This window comes from Aplidium turbinatum, chromosome 16 (genome assembly GCF_918807975.1).
Source record: "Aplidium turbinatum chromosome 16, kaAplTurb1.1, whole genome shotgun sequence".
Lineage (NCBI taxonomy): Eukaryota > Metazoa > Chordata > Ascidiacea > Aplousobranchia > Polyclinidae > Aplidium > Aplidium turbinatum.
Window position 1 is genome coordinate 21001264 of NC_137487.1, and position 14045 is coordinate 21015308.

The following is a 14045-nucleotide window of genomic DNA, read 5'->3' on the forward strand; positions in this document are numbered from 1 at the left end:
CAAAACAAAACATTTTAAAGATCATATTAAAGGATTGAGAGAAAAACAAGCCACAGTTGCTACATCATCAGAAAGAGTTACTAAAAAAGGAATGAAACTGTACTTGTAAAAACTACAAATCAAGCAACATTGATTTCCATTGGTATGATGCGTAAAACAATGCATATCACATTACGGCTACACAGGTACCTGACCACTGGTATACCTTTTGTCTTGAGCATTGTCAAAGGAAGTAAAATAGTATTGCTTACTGCATATACTGTATGTATACCGGTAATTTAAGTTTTTAGTCAAGTACTTTAATTTTTTGTTTACATTGCCAGACTATTGTGTGATTGTTACATTGCCACTTCAGCCAGCTATAGCAAAATTTGTATAAAATAATTTTTAGAGTAAATTAACAAGATTTTTTACAAAAACGCTATTTTAGGAAATATCTAAAAAACTACATTACCTAGACCCATAAAATGTATTAAACACACATAGGAATATTGGTGTTCTGGAACTTTTGGTGTTTATTAGAGCTTTCTAACTATAGTGGTTTTCAAGTTACGCCATTTTTTTAAAATTTGGGTTGTTTCCATGGAAACGTAAAGAAAATAAGCGTCAAACATCAATAAAATTTAAAAATTTTATATTAGCATTAGTTTTGATCCCAAACACAACTTTTTGCCAGCCAACAGCAAGATCAGTGAAAGTAAGTTTTTTTTGGTACACCCTAGCCCTTGCAGACACCGTTTGGGGCCCTTCCAACCCCGTAGCTCTTTGAACCCCAGGCTAGTGACCACTGTGGCACACTTTTTTATATCTAACTCTTAATGTGAAGAAAGGCGTTCTTCCCGGCTATCAGCACAAGGCTGATTACTCACTAGCACAGCGAGCAGCAGTAACGCTTCGCTAACCAGAACAGTGTAGCCTCCACGCTAGCCATTGAGACCTCCAATTAAACGTTTAAGTTATTTTGGCAGCCGATTGTAGCATCGAATAGACAGCGATAGACACGTGTTTCGCCCATGAGGCTGGGCTCATCAGTATCGCACAGTATTCTTGCCACTTGAGTAATCGGTCGATTACTCAAGTGGCGGTCGATTACTCAAGTAATCGGTCGATGTAATGAGTAATACGGTCTGAGTAATCGGTCGATTACTCAAGTGGCAAGAATACGGTGCGATACTGATGAGCCCAGCCTCATGGGCGAAACACGTGTCTATCGCTGTCTATTCGATGCTACAATTGGCTGCCAAAATAACTTAAACGTTTAATTGGAGGTCTCTATGGCTAGCGTGGAAGCTACACCGTTCTGGTTAGCGAAGCGTTACTGCTGCTCGCTGTGCTAGTGAGTAATCAGCCTTGTGCTGATAGCCGGGAAGAACGCCTTTCTTCACATTGACCTACCCCTGGCACCTGCTGGTTTTGTTGGCTCTTTCTTTCCACAAAGATAAGAGTTAAACTGACTGGTAAAGTGGCGGTCGATTACTCAAGTGGCAAGAATACGGTGCGATACTGATGAGCCCAGCCTCATGGGCGAAACACGTGTCTATCGCTGTCTATTCGATGCTACAATCGGTTGCCAAAATAACTCTAACTCTTAATGTTACTCATACTAACTGCAAAAAGCTTCAAAGTCCTTTTTAGTGGTTAAAATTCCCATCGCCGGTACCATGATTTTACACCAAATTTCTTTCTTGAGTTGGGACCTTGAATTGTTCGAGTAGGAAAAAAATATTTGAGATAATGAGTTTTCAGCTTGAGCTTATTTCCCGACAAAAAAAATTGGTTTCGTTGGAAAATTTGAAAAAAAGTTTTGAAACCGTACACCCTATATTGCACTTGTCAGCCGGAATCCAACAAAGTTAATTGTTGCCGTTGTCACTTATGTTACCAAGCACATCACTGTTTCTTGGGTTAAACCTCGCACTATCTCCACGCGGAGATTTTGTTCTTTCAAACTTAAAGTGGATTTTATTGAACATTGACAAGGAAACAATAATTCATCACTTATGTGGTGAAATACTCTGCTTTGCCGACTCCTATCCTGAAGCCAAGCCGAGATATTTCATCAGCAACGTTGTATCACCGTTGTGCTTCGTCTGCAACGGCCTTCAGTGAAGTATATCTGTTTTGTATCTTTATTTTTGTCTTGTTTTTTAGAAAGCTTCTTCAGGCAGTTTGGTACGCGTAATAATAGGACTGGAGGACAGCCTGCTGCTTAAGCACCAAGAGTAAATACAGTAGTATAGTTTACGTAATTGTATGTTCATTCGATGTTTTGAATTGGGCATGAGGCTCTTGTTGTCATAAAGTAAGTTGCTGAAGTGACTTTGCAGGCATCGGCTTCAGCCACAACGAATCGTGCACCTCCGCCATCGCAAGAAAACCTTTCCTTGTCTTCTGTTTCTGCTGGCCTGCTACTGAAACACGCCACGGGTATGCTGATGTGTAACTCAACATGTATAGCGGACTTTTTTTTATTTTTTATCATGGATAGCTTCTATCATTACTCGTTCTAGAAAAATGTGTAGCTACATCTACAAGTCGGTCTTGTTAGCTAGCAAGGCACAAATTGAACGATATTTTTCAGAAATAGGTGTTGAAAGATGCGTGGTGATGTCACTCCATTTTGTCTTACTTCCTAACAACCTTTTGTATGGCGCTAGGTGTATACGTTCATTGTGCAAAAATGATATGTCATGTTGAACGGATGGTACAATTACCATGACGGCTACAGAGTACAGAACATTGATCATGAAAATAGGAATGTTAAGTGAAAATACATAAAGTCTACTTACGCATTAGCAAACCCATTTAATCTACATTTTACCAGATTTACGTACATTTTATATAATTTACAAATAATTTAGGTCCTGGCAGCAGTGGTACGGCCTATCCTCAAACTGCAAGACCAGTAAACACGTCTCAGCAAGTGCGACAGAATTACCCGGTACGTGAATTGCAGTTGTTGTTTTTATAGAGGGACATGTTGCTGATTTTCTTTGTTGTTTTAAGCAATTTGGGTTCTTTCCAAAACTAACGTTGAGGGCGTCTTGAATCACAATCAACTGCCGGGTTTTTGAATCCCTTTTCGCAATCCCTTCAACCCGCAAAGGAGCTGGCATATCTGGCAACACCGATAGCAGAGTGCTCAATGGTTGCGAGTTCTTCTGCTGAGTGCCAAGCAGACATGAAGTTTAGAAACATTTTTAAAAGGTCTTTGGTATGACCCGATGAGGAATGAACCCCACTTCTATTGACGCAGAGTCGGGTACTCAAACCACTACGCCATTGAACCTGCTGATGTAACTACTTATCAAAACACTTTTTCAGAGATTGGAACTGGCAACTATAACCGCGCCAGGCCACGAGCAGTTGTTGCTGAGTATGAATTTACATCGGGAATACGATAGAATGTAAGTAAAAGTAAAAGCAAAAGCGCTACATTACTTTTTTACACCAAACTTTTGAAGTCAGCATTCATCAGGTCTGTGTTCATGTCTCATGTTATCTTGTTTTATTCTGCTGGTTTGTTTCAATTTTTTTTTGCTTTGTTTAAAGACCTACTTTGAGAAGGATCGTTAAGTGGACGCTTGTTCTGAGCAAAAGTAATCAAAATTTAAAGTCGTATTTTTTAAGTATTTGTAATCCGGTAAGTGCACAATTTTCGCTTTTGTGCTTCTAATGGAATAAAACCGTGGCTGATGTCGCGCCGATAGGTCTCGCGCTAAGGAGAAGCGCTCCATTGACCGGATACGGACCGGAGATATCCTTAAGACATTCATCGTTTTTCACAATCACAAATAAACTTTATAATGTTAAGCGTCATCGGCCAGTCCATCCGGTTAGTACCAGCTGAACGAAGTAGGGAATTTAACATATCTTGTGCTTGCGCGGCAGAGGTAAGAATCAACTTTCAAATAATATTTTCGATTTTGCGTTGCACTGTCAAGTATAAGAAGGTTCTCGTTGTGCCAGGCCTATGACGCAAATGAGAGTAGGGTGGCCACCTACGTTTTTTCCGTCTTATCACACCTTGGAAAGAGGAAAGCCGTGCTTTTTAACATCCAGGATGGTTAAGTGTCAAACTAAGTTCGCACAGTGGAAAATCAGGTGCTTTATCCACTTGACCATTTCGCTAGACGGCGAAAGAATGATATTACATTAAGACCTTTCCCCCTGCTCTGTGCAATGAAGCGTGACGTTGAAAACAATCACGCTGGCTGCTTCATTGGCAAGCACCAAATTGCTTGTGAATACTTGATAACTTGTTGAGTAGTTAGTAGAATCTTCGTAAAACATGGAATCAACGTTAAAAACCAAGGATCTGACTGTTAAATTTTATTCAAGTTACTTTTATATGAAAAAACAACTCAAGTGATACAATGATAAGCCACTTATTTAATGGGCTTTAGTAACTACGCATAAGCTATGGCGCTTGAAGGAACTGCTGGTAGTGTGTTAATGTCTAAGCAAAACGCTGTTGGTCTGCAATTCTGATAGACTTAAAATTTCTTTCTGCTTTAGCTACTATGTCTTTATAATAATAAGTGAGAATTATTGTCTTATTTGCTACAATAAGTACTGTAGGCTAAGTGGGTTTCAGTTTGTAGCCTTTTTTGCTTCTTTACTTGTGAAAGCAATGCAGCCTATCACTTATGGCCTACTTGCACTGAATATGAATCAACTGTTAAAGTAGGCTAATAAGCTGGACTGCCATTCAATCAGGGCCGTAGCCTAACTTCGTCAGTTGGGGCTCCGATACAATTATGAGGCCTCCATTTGTTTCTGTGCTTATTATAGAACGTAGAAATGAAATATGTAATATAGCTTGCAGGAGCTGCAGACCACGAAACGCCGGTGTCCATTGCTGTTAATTCTTGCTACAATCAGCTGTTGACAAACATTCATTGTTACTATAAGCTTATAACTTGTTTTGGCCGCTTTTTGGCTCAATTGCCCAACGGGTCAACCTATTGATGAAGACGTATGGGCACACACTTCGCATTTGCCCAAACTCATCCAATAAAAACTGCATTTCCGCAGAAGTTTGGTGATCACTTTAGATATGAAATTGAAGCTACGTTTTAATCTTTTTTTCCGACCACAGAAGGATTTCAATTATTTGTTTGTTTAGCCTACCCAGTTTCATATATGCCACCCAGTAAAGTTGACATGAAGTCCAGTAATAGGCTAGCCCAGGGGTTCTTAACCAGGGGTAAATTTACCCCCTGGGGGTAAATTTCACCTACCGAGGGGGTAAATTTACTGAATCATAAATTAAGGCTTTCATACAAAATTAGATTTGTGGAGTAGAAGAGTTCAAAAAGGAATTTAGACAAATTTTTCTACATTTGATGATTGGAAAGTCAGTAGGCTACAAGTCGCAACGAAATTTCTGACCTCGAAGTCGAAATATGCCAGCACCTTGACGCCTTAAAAAAGAACTTAGACGGTTACTTCGAAGGTGAAAGTTTTAACAGTACGGCTCTTTACATAACTCATCCCTTCGAAGCCAAGTTAGAAAGTACTGCTGACGATGATCTTTGTAAAGATGAATTGATTGATCTTCAATGTTCAACAACGCTTTGTTCTAAATTCTTATCGTGCCATGGTGACTTTTCGAAGTTTTGGTGTGGAATAGTCAAAGAGTTTCCTACGATGACTAAGCGTGCATTTGAAGTTATTATACCTTTTCCAACTACTTATCTGTATGAAGCAAGAGTTCTCTTCATTGTTGACTATTAAAACAAAACATCGATCTCACTTACTTCCCAAAGACGACATGCGAGTACGGTAGCTCTTTCAACGACTGTTCCAAGACATTATTGTTCACAATCACAGAACCCCCGTCAAAAACAATCGTGTCTTCGGCAAATAAACAGCTTGTTTTTGATATTTGCCAAGGTAAATTCAGACAAAAAAGTATGTTTTGCATTTCTTCGCATGGTTGACTGGACACGATGACATCACAAGGGGCCACCAAAACTGTGGGGGTAAATTTTCCTTTTTTAATTCGGCAAGGGGTAAACGAGACAAAAAAGGTTAAGAACCCCTGGGCTAGCCTAATCACGTTGTTTTGCTCCCATTGCAACAACATATAGAGTATTACGTAGCCTTCACTGCGATCACAAATGCAACACAATAAGAAGCAGCGAAGAGATATATAGCCTAGTTGTCGAATCAGGTGCTATCCTTATTTTAGCATGCCAGGAAGTGTCTTTGCCGAGACACAGCCGCAAACTTTGGAGCGGTGTCGAACCGAAGTCCTTTGCGAACGTCGCGCAAACGTTTTCACCACTCAATCATGCAGTCGCTGCATTAGCCTAAGCTATAAAGTCGCTATACGTTACCGTACTATAAATTGTTTGTAGTTAATTAGAGTTTTATAATGTTATAAAGTTTAGTAAAATTTTAGACAACAGTTAGTGGGCTAATAATTTAATAAAATTGTATTTGCCTAACCAAAACGTATGGTATTGGGGATTCCACTTGCGCTGTAGCCCAATTTAAAATGAATGCGTGTGTGTTGCAAACTTGTGATGTGATTATTCCAGGGTTGGCTGATTTAAATCAAATGATTTAAATCATTGATTTAAATCAAACAATAAAAATCAATTAAAAAAATCAAATGATTTTTTATTTGCTAAAATAAAAATAAATACATCAACAAACGTTTCACTGCTTCTCTGTAATACAAAAGTTATATTTAAATACATAAGGCTATAGGCTATGCATGTTTTGAAAGGCAACTTAGTTTACTTGGTAGTTCACAAACAGTGTTGTTCACTAAACATAGTGGAGCTGGTATACAAGTCCCCCCTCCCCCCCTTAGTAACTCATGACAAAGACAGGACTCAACCAAACATATAAGGTGAAACTACTTTACCTTTGCTTTACTGTCCACACACTTCAATTCACATGTTTTGGTCAATTCCTCTTTGTCATGAGTTGCCTAGGGAGGGGGACTTGTATACCAGCTCAAACATAGTATACTAGGCTAGAGCTTTTTAGGTAAAAAAAAATACAATCAACGATTCAGAAAAATGATCTGTGATTTAGTAAGGATGATACTATCATAATATATCTGTGATGTTAAGGACCATAACGTTAGTAGGTGGGAACAATTGCACATGGCCAGGGTGACTGCTCTTGTCATTCATGAGAAAGGATGAGCCTTGGTCTGAGGTTGCAGCAATGTAATAGCTCAAAGTATAGCTGTGATTTAAGATACTGATAATCAAGTATAATACGGAGTTTGAGTTGTGCATTTCAACTCAGACAAAAAAATTGTTTCAGCATTTTAATACAAAAGAGGGTAAGCTGCATTGAGGCTCAGGGTTTTCAAATGTGAGAGTTTGAGCTAAAAGACACGGCACAGATTAATTTTTATTAGACCTTTAAAATGCCTGTCCAGGTTAAAAACCGTTTTAGAAGTTTGGTACTTTTTAGATCAGCGTTTCTTAACCTTTTCTGATTTTAGCACCCCTGTAAACAGGCCCGACCAGTCTAGCACCCCCTAACTATTATTGACATTAGACTACTACAGTACCGACCAAAAGTTTAGTACAGGCCGAAATTTTAACATGCCTTCAGATCGCTGGAGATATATTTTGTAATGAAGTCTCTTGTTGTTTAACAAACTGAGCAGTTGTTTTAACGAAGTTGATTCAGGATTTGGTGTTTGGCTTTCATTCACCAACAGAAATTCAATTATAACCATATGTAGGTGAATCAACTCTCTTAAAACAACAGCACCGTTTGTTAGGCGACAAAAATATACAAAATATACCGCCAGTGATCAAATAGCATGTCAAAATTTCGACGCCGCCATTAAACTTTGGCCTGCACTATTGAAAGGAAAGCGAAGTACAAATTGATCATTTTGTTTATTCTTCAAAACTACTGTCGTCATTGGTGATAAAAGAAATAGGAAAACCCGAGAATAGTAAAAGAACATGGACAAACTTAAGCATATTTAAGTTACCCAGCTGGGTATCTAGTTACACATGTATCAATGTGATTTCTGTTGTTGCTTATGTGTGACCAATTTCTCTATTCGAGGCTTCGTGTTTGTCAAAGCCACTCTCATATCGTGGAGCAACCCATGTTGAAGGCGGCTCCGGCCAATTGTTTTCATTTGGAGCATGGTGCAGAACGCCTTTTCACACAGGTAGTTAGTCGGAAATGGGACGATCAATTCCATTGCTGCTCGTGCCAATGCAGGATGTGCTGTCAACTGGTCACACCAGAAATCAGCAAGCGGAAGGACGAAAGTTTGTCCCACAACTCTGATTCACCTGCATGTCAATCATAGCTCCTCCTTTAGTCTATTAGCCTATGATCACTCATGTCTGCCAAGATGGCTGCTGTATCCACTCTGGATACTTTGCCATGGTGGTTTCTAGAAGCGAGAGGTGAGCAACAATATTACAACAAAACACCCACCAGATAAGTTCGCACAATCTACTCAGGATCAATTTGAGTATTTGACTGGGAGATGACTACAATGACAGCAAATCATGTAGGCTACTTCGAAACAGCAATCATTGATATGACAACTGCTGATACTGGCAGAATAACAAAAAAATGCAGAAAATTAAAATGGCATTTTTTGATATTATACTGCATGCATTTAGCACCCCTTACAGTCTATTCCAGCACCCCCAAGGGGTGCTAGCACCCCCGGTTAAGAAACGCTGTTTTAGATCATAGAAGTATTTTGCAAAATGTGTTTCTTTTTTCAAAAACATGTTACCATTCCACAGCTATTGATATTTTGTAGAGCCATAAACTTTAGCGCGAATTTTTCCTTTCCATTCAACACAGATGTTGTCATGCAATGTGACGTCACGATGGGAGTTTTGCGCTCAAACGTAAGGAAAGATCTTAGTGTAGTGAGATGACAGTCTGAGACGCACCTCAATCTCGATATGCACATTGTGATTTAGTATAAAGCAACATATCACGCCTACTTAAAAATATGTGCAATAGACAGGCTAGCCTACAATATGATAATAAAAATGATTAAACACTTGCAAAGCAAAGCCTTTCAATCAATCAAGGGGTTAAAAATGATTCTGCTATCTTACTAAAATGAGCTCTTCCCCCAAGTAGACTCGACGCTTTTTTATCTAAAAAAAATCAAAAAAATCTGATTTAAATCAAAAAAATCCGATTTTTTTGATTTTTTTAAAAAAATCATGATTTTTTCCAACCCTGGATTATTCCTATTTCGACAGAAAGTAATAATTGCCAAAAATACATAGGCCTATGCAGTCTCATTCTGTGTCAATATATTAGTTTCATAATAAAAGAAGTCGAACCAAACACAAACATTAAGTGGCTAGAAACCTGGAGTGACCAAAAGCGTAGGGGTAACTGGTAAGCTAGGACAAAAACATCAAGTGGTAATAAACGGAAATGCTACATGAAAAAAATAGAAGTGTAGATTCCAAATGAAATGATAACATGTTTAGACTAGTATCTACTTTGGTTGTTAACTCAAATATTTTTGAAATACAATTTATCAACGCGAGTTACTTTCGTTCAGTGGTCCCGTGGAGTAAGCTATAGTTCTGTACCGGTGGTAGTTAGGCCCATGGGCTAAGGCCCTGTAGTAAATTCAATTTTTTTCTGAAAATAAATAACTTAATTGTAATACTCAGTCAAAAAAGTACTCTTAGTACAAAATGTACGTCTAAAATGAGCGATTGTTCCGTCAAAACGTTCAAAAACTGTGCTTCACTACTACAATTCCAGTTCTTGAAGTGGTTTGTTTTCAACGTCATGCTTCATTGGTTGGCTGCGGGAAAGGTCTATTCTCTGTGGGTATGCTTGTGCAATGTGTACATTACCTGCGTAATTGATGAGTGGCTTATGGTGGCACTCGGTAAGGGAGCACGTCTTTTAGGTGCAGACAGTAAGGTGCCTGCCAAATAGATGCGCACACTGTGTCAGGATACTTAGGTGTGGCGCTCGATCATTTAGGTGCTGTTCCCAGTAAAGTTTATGTCATTCGGTGCTTAATATTGATACTGCAGACAGTGGCGTACGCAGAATTGTCTCAAGAGTGGAGGGGGAGCATTCGAAATACTTTTCGAATCGAAATGAACACGAATTAAAACAAATGCCCATTTTTAATTATAACCAGCAAGTTATATTGTATAAATAAACCTACCATATTCAGCATGCATTGTCGATATTTTGTTAGTTTGCAACAGCTAAGTTACTCTTTTGGATAGATTTTGTATTTAAAACAAACAATATGATAGAACATTCTTGACGTCTCGATTATAATGATTTACGTAGACGACGTAATTGGTTTACTCAACCCAGAGCCACGCGTATTGAGGGCACGTTCAGAAGCGTACGCAGGGTTTTGTTACTGGAGGGGAGGGGGCATTCGATATAATTTGACATTTTTGATCAAGAGTAGCCTAATGTTTCTTATAGTCTGACCAAGGATTAGGGCAGCCTAGCTTATCTGTTAGTGAAATATAAACTCTCACGCTCTTTGCGTATGTCACTGCATTTACACATTGAATTATTAGATATGTGAGCAGGTTTTTTTTAAGGTTTGGTTTGGGTGACCGCAAGTGTTTCATTTAAATACCAAAAAATAGCCATATTTGCTTAAACGAATTATTTATTAGGCTACTGTAGTTGCAAGTCCAAATTTTTGGAAACCGCTGGAGAAATTTGGGGGACCGTTTCGGTCCCCCAAAACACCTTAAAAAACACTGTATGTGAGTATCAAAAGCATGACAGGGCAATGTCATGAGCTTAATTGAAGCATAAGTTGAATTTCTCTGTGGAAGTTTAAAGCACCGCATCCTGTATGTCTGAAGTTTCTTCGAGGAGTAAGCCACAACTTCCACATGGGATCTTAATTTTTTGACTTATATACCTTTTGTATGTTTATGGCATGTTTTTGCTTTTTTTATTATTTGTGGTGTTTAATTGTGCATTTTCCGTATTTCTGTTATTGCCTAATTAAAATCTTCATCCTTAGAATCTCGTGCTCCTGTTTAAACAAAAGGGCTTGCTAAGTGGGTTTTTGGCTGTACTTGCATAGTCAGGCTCTGCACACTGATATGTTTTAAACTGAAATTTACATTGTAACACAGCGGGGAGAGCTGTCCCATAATCAAGTATTCTGATAAATGATTATGAGTGTCATAGAACCTGAATGATGTGGCGCCGCACACTTAAATATCCTGACGCCACTGTGCGCGCACTAATTTGGCAGGCACCTAACTGTCTGCACCTAAATGACGTGAACCATCGGTAAAGTTCAATGCGAAAGAGTTTCATACTCAAACAGCCTTAAACATATCATATCACCTAATTTATCAATCATACAATGTATATAGAATAGATACTATGGACTCCTTTTGTATGTTGCATTGCATGCTAATCTAGTTGCGAACGATCACTGAAATCTTGCAAATCTAAGCAACGATTTTTCTGCTTCAGGAGAACGTTTGCCACATGGCCGGAGGAAAACATCTCTGTGCATCCTTCGGACCTAGCACGTTCAGGCTTCTTCTATCTAGGAAACCTGGGTCGAGTGCAGTGCTTCTCTTGCGGTGGCGTCTTAAGGAATTGGAACTACGGCGATGAAGTCCATGTGGAACATCAGCGGCATTATCCTAATTGCAGGTTTGTTCGTATTTGTAAAAACATGGCCAGCCTTGTGTGAACCTATCTGTTAAGACCTTAATAATATTTTGTATGAAGTAACAATTCTTAAGATTTTTGTTATTTGTTGAAAGTTCGGGTTTTCTCTAACATGCTAATTGCTAATGGTGATGGCCTGGTTACGGCTTACAGGATGGCCCGTGGCAATGAGGACAGGAATGTGGTTCTTCAACCAAACGAGAATGTACCGATTCCTCCAAGACGTGAGAGAATGCAAGAGCCACCAGATCCAAGCGAAGACGAGCTAGTACGATCATGACGTCTTGATGTAGTTTGAATAAAGTTGTTCATCTGCAATTTATGGCGTGTAGAAATATATGCTGCTGTAATAGCCTACATTAATATTGGATTGTCTAGAATAGTTGGAAATGCCTGTTGCCTTTGCCGCTTTCACCTTATATTCTGACTTTGTTGCCATTTCATTTTTTTTGTCTTCATGTCACACGTACAGTACCTTTTACCTTTGAAATGTATTCCACACATTTTGAAATGTCTTTCATCTAACTGGTGTGAAATAGTAGACATTTGATAAAGGTGAAGTGCGTTTGATTAAGGAGTGTTATTGATTATGCGTTACGTTCACAGAGAAGCCTCCGTGACTTGTTCCCGTGCCTCTACCCGGTCAACCCTCACATGAGAAGTGAAGAAAGCAGATATGAAACGTTTGACAACCGGTGGCCGTCCAATCGAGTACGGGCGACGTCACGACAAATCTGTAAAGCCGGCTTTTTTTTCCTTGGCGATCGCGACCGAGTCAAGTGCTGGTACTGTAACGGAGGCCTGCAAAACTGGGACCCTGAAGACGAGCCTTGGACAGAGCATGCTAAATGCTTTCCAACGTGAGTGAGAAGCTACACGAAGGTAGAAAATTTACAAGTGCTCCATCTCAAAGATATTTAAAGGATATATGCTATTCGAATGAATAGTGGCTGAAAATAGTTTTGTCACAAAATTGTCTACAGAAACACTAATTTCCAATTCAATAAATCTTAAACTGCATATTTTCTTTGCGACATTCTCAGATACTTTTTCGATCTGCATTGTTTTCAAAATGTCCGTCTTCTCTCAGATGTGAGTTTTTGCTTCAACGCAAAGGACCAGATTTTGTCCATCGGATGGTATCCATGTTTCCACGTCTTCCACGCCCCATGCTTCGTGGACCGTTTGATGTGCCCCCCTCACTTGGAAGATCTAGTTCTGGCCAACAGCGCCGTCTATCTCCCCCACCGCCCATCATCGACCCAAGGGTATCATTTCAGTTTCGCTTGCTTCATTCTAGGATAGAAGAGGTCCTCATCATAGCTCCAAAACAAAAGTTACTCGGACAACATAGCACGGCTAGCACTGAACCCTTATATTTGTGATGCTTTATCTATCACAATCTTTTTTACTCCATTTTAAGTCCATAAGATGGTACATTTGTTAATATAATGGAAATATCGATGGTACTTTTCGCCTTAATCAAGTGACGCTTTTGACAATGTATATATCGCATCAGCAAAAGACCACCAGTAAGATCCTTAGACCAGTAGTCATGCTCCATGGAGGTTGGACAGTTAGTGATATTTGGCTTTCCCGTAACCGCGGGATGTTGTACATACTGTGTTTTTCAAGCAGCGCCTTGGCTTTAAAAATCGTCTCAGTCCTTTAGAAAAGTATGTCAAAGTTCAAATTCCCTACATCTTTATGAAAATTGTAACGTCACACATCAAATGGTTGAAAGTCAACTATCTATAGCATAAAGTCAAAGTAATTACAGCCTTGTAAGTGAAGTAACTTTACACTAACGCATATATGTAAACAAACTTTTGTGAAATTCCAGGCTGAATTGCAACGCATCCAAGAACAGCTTGCTACAGCCATGTCTTCAAACTGGGCGACAACCGCGCAAGAAATGGGGTTCAGTCGATCGCAAATAGAAAGAGTTGTCAAAAGGTTGTATGTGGACTAACTATTGTAGTTTATGAGTTCTATTCGAAACATTACAACACCGGCTTTTCATGAAAACTTTAGAATCTTTTAGGCTCTAGTCTGTGTGGCATTCATGAATACCGCCATTCATCAACATCCAGACCAGTACTTTTCAATCTTTAAATTAACGGCACGCACGTTTTCATTTCGCAAAATTTTCATCCGCACAGATCCAAAATAGTTAGTTGCAGCTACTTGCTTTCCTTATTTGTGGAAAAGCAATGGAAGCGTTCCCAGCAAACATTGTACTTCGGCCCAACGTAGTGTGACAGTTGGTAAAATAATGCTCCTCCGTTGGCACTACGTTGTGGCCGAAGTTGACCCAACGTATCTTGCACCATTCGTCGCAGTTGGGACAACTTCTTTAAAATATTTGGGCC

General features: G+C 39.2%; 2 protein-coding genes across 2 annotated transcripts in view; one reads left to right on the forward strand and one right to left on the reverse strand.

Moving 5' to 3' along the window:
* The window catches only part of LOC145785062 (low molecular weight phosphotyrosine protein phosphatase-like), a 122462-nt gene that overhangs the window by 61273 nt on the left and 47144 nt on the right, over positions 1-14045 (reverse strand). The gene's annotated exons all lie outside the window — the stretch shown is intronic.
* LOC145785313 (baculoviral IAP repeat-containing protein 7-B-like) lies at positions 1876-13645 on the forward strand. The gene is made up of 9 exons (XM_082596979.1): positions 1876-2070; positions 2328-2427; positions 2862-2941; positions 3325-3407; positions 11470-11655; positions 11827-11941; positions 12280-12533; positions 12764-12941; positions 13517-13645. Exons 1-9 carry the CDS (start codon positions 1876-1878, stop codon positions 13643-13645), a joined length of 1320 nt encoding a protein of 439 aa, XP_082453105.1.

Excerpts from the sequence above, each read along its gene's own strand:
- LOC145785313 (XM_082596979.1), top strand. The coding sequence starts at position 1,876 with ATGTTACCAAGCACATCACTGTTTCTTGGGTTAAACCTCGCACTATCT. Across the intron at positions 2,428-2,861 it reads GCTACTGAAACACGCCACGG|GTCCTGGCAGCAGTGGTACG; the intron begins GTATGCTGATGT and ends CAAATAATTTAG. Across the intron at positions 3,408-11,469 it reads CATCGGGAATACGATAGAAT|GAGAACGTTTGCCACATGGC; the intron begins GTAAGTAAAAGT and ends TTTCTGCTTCAG.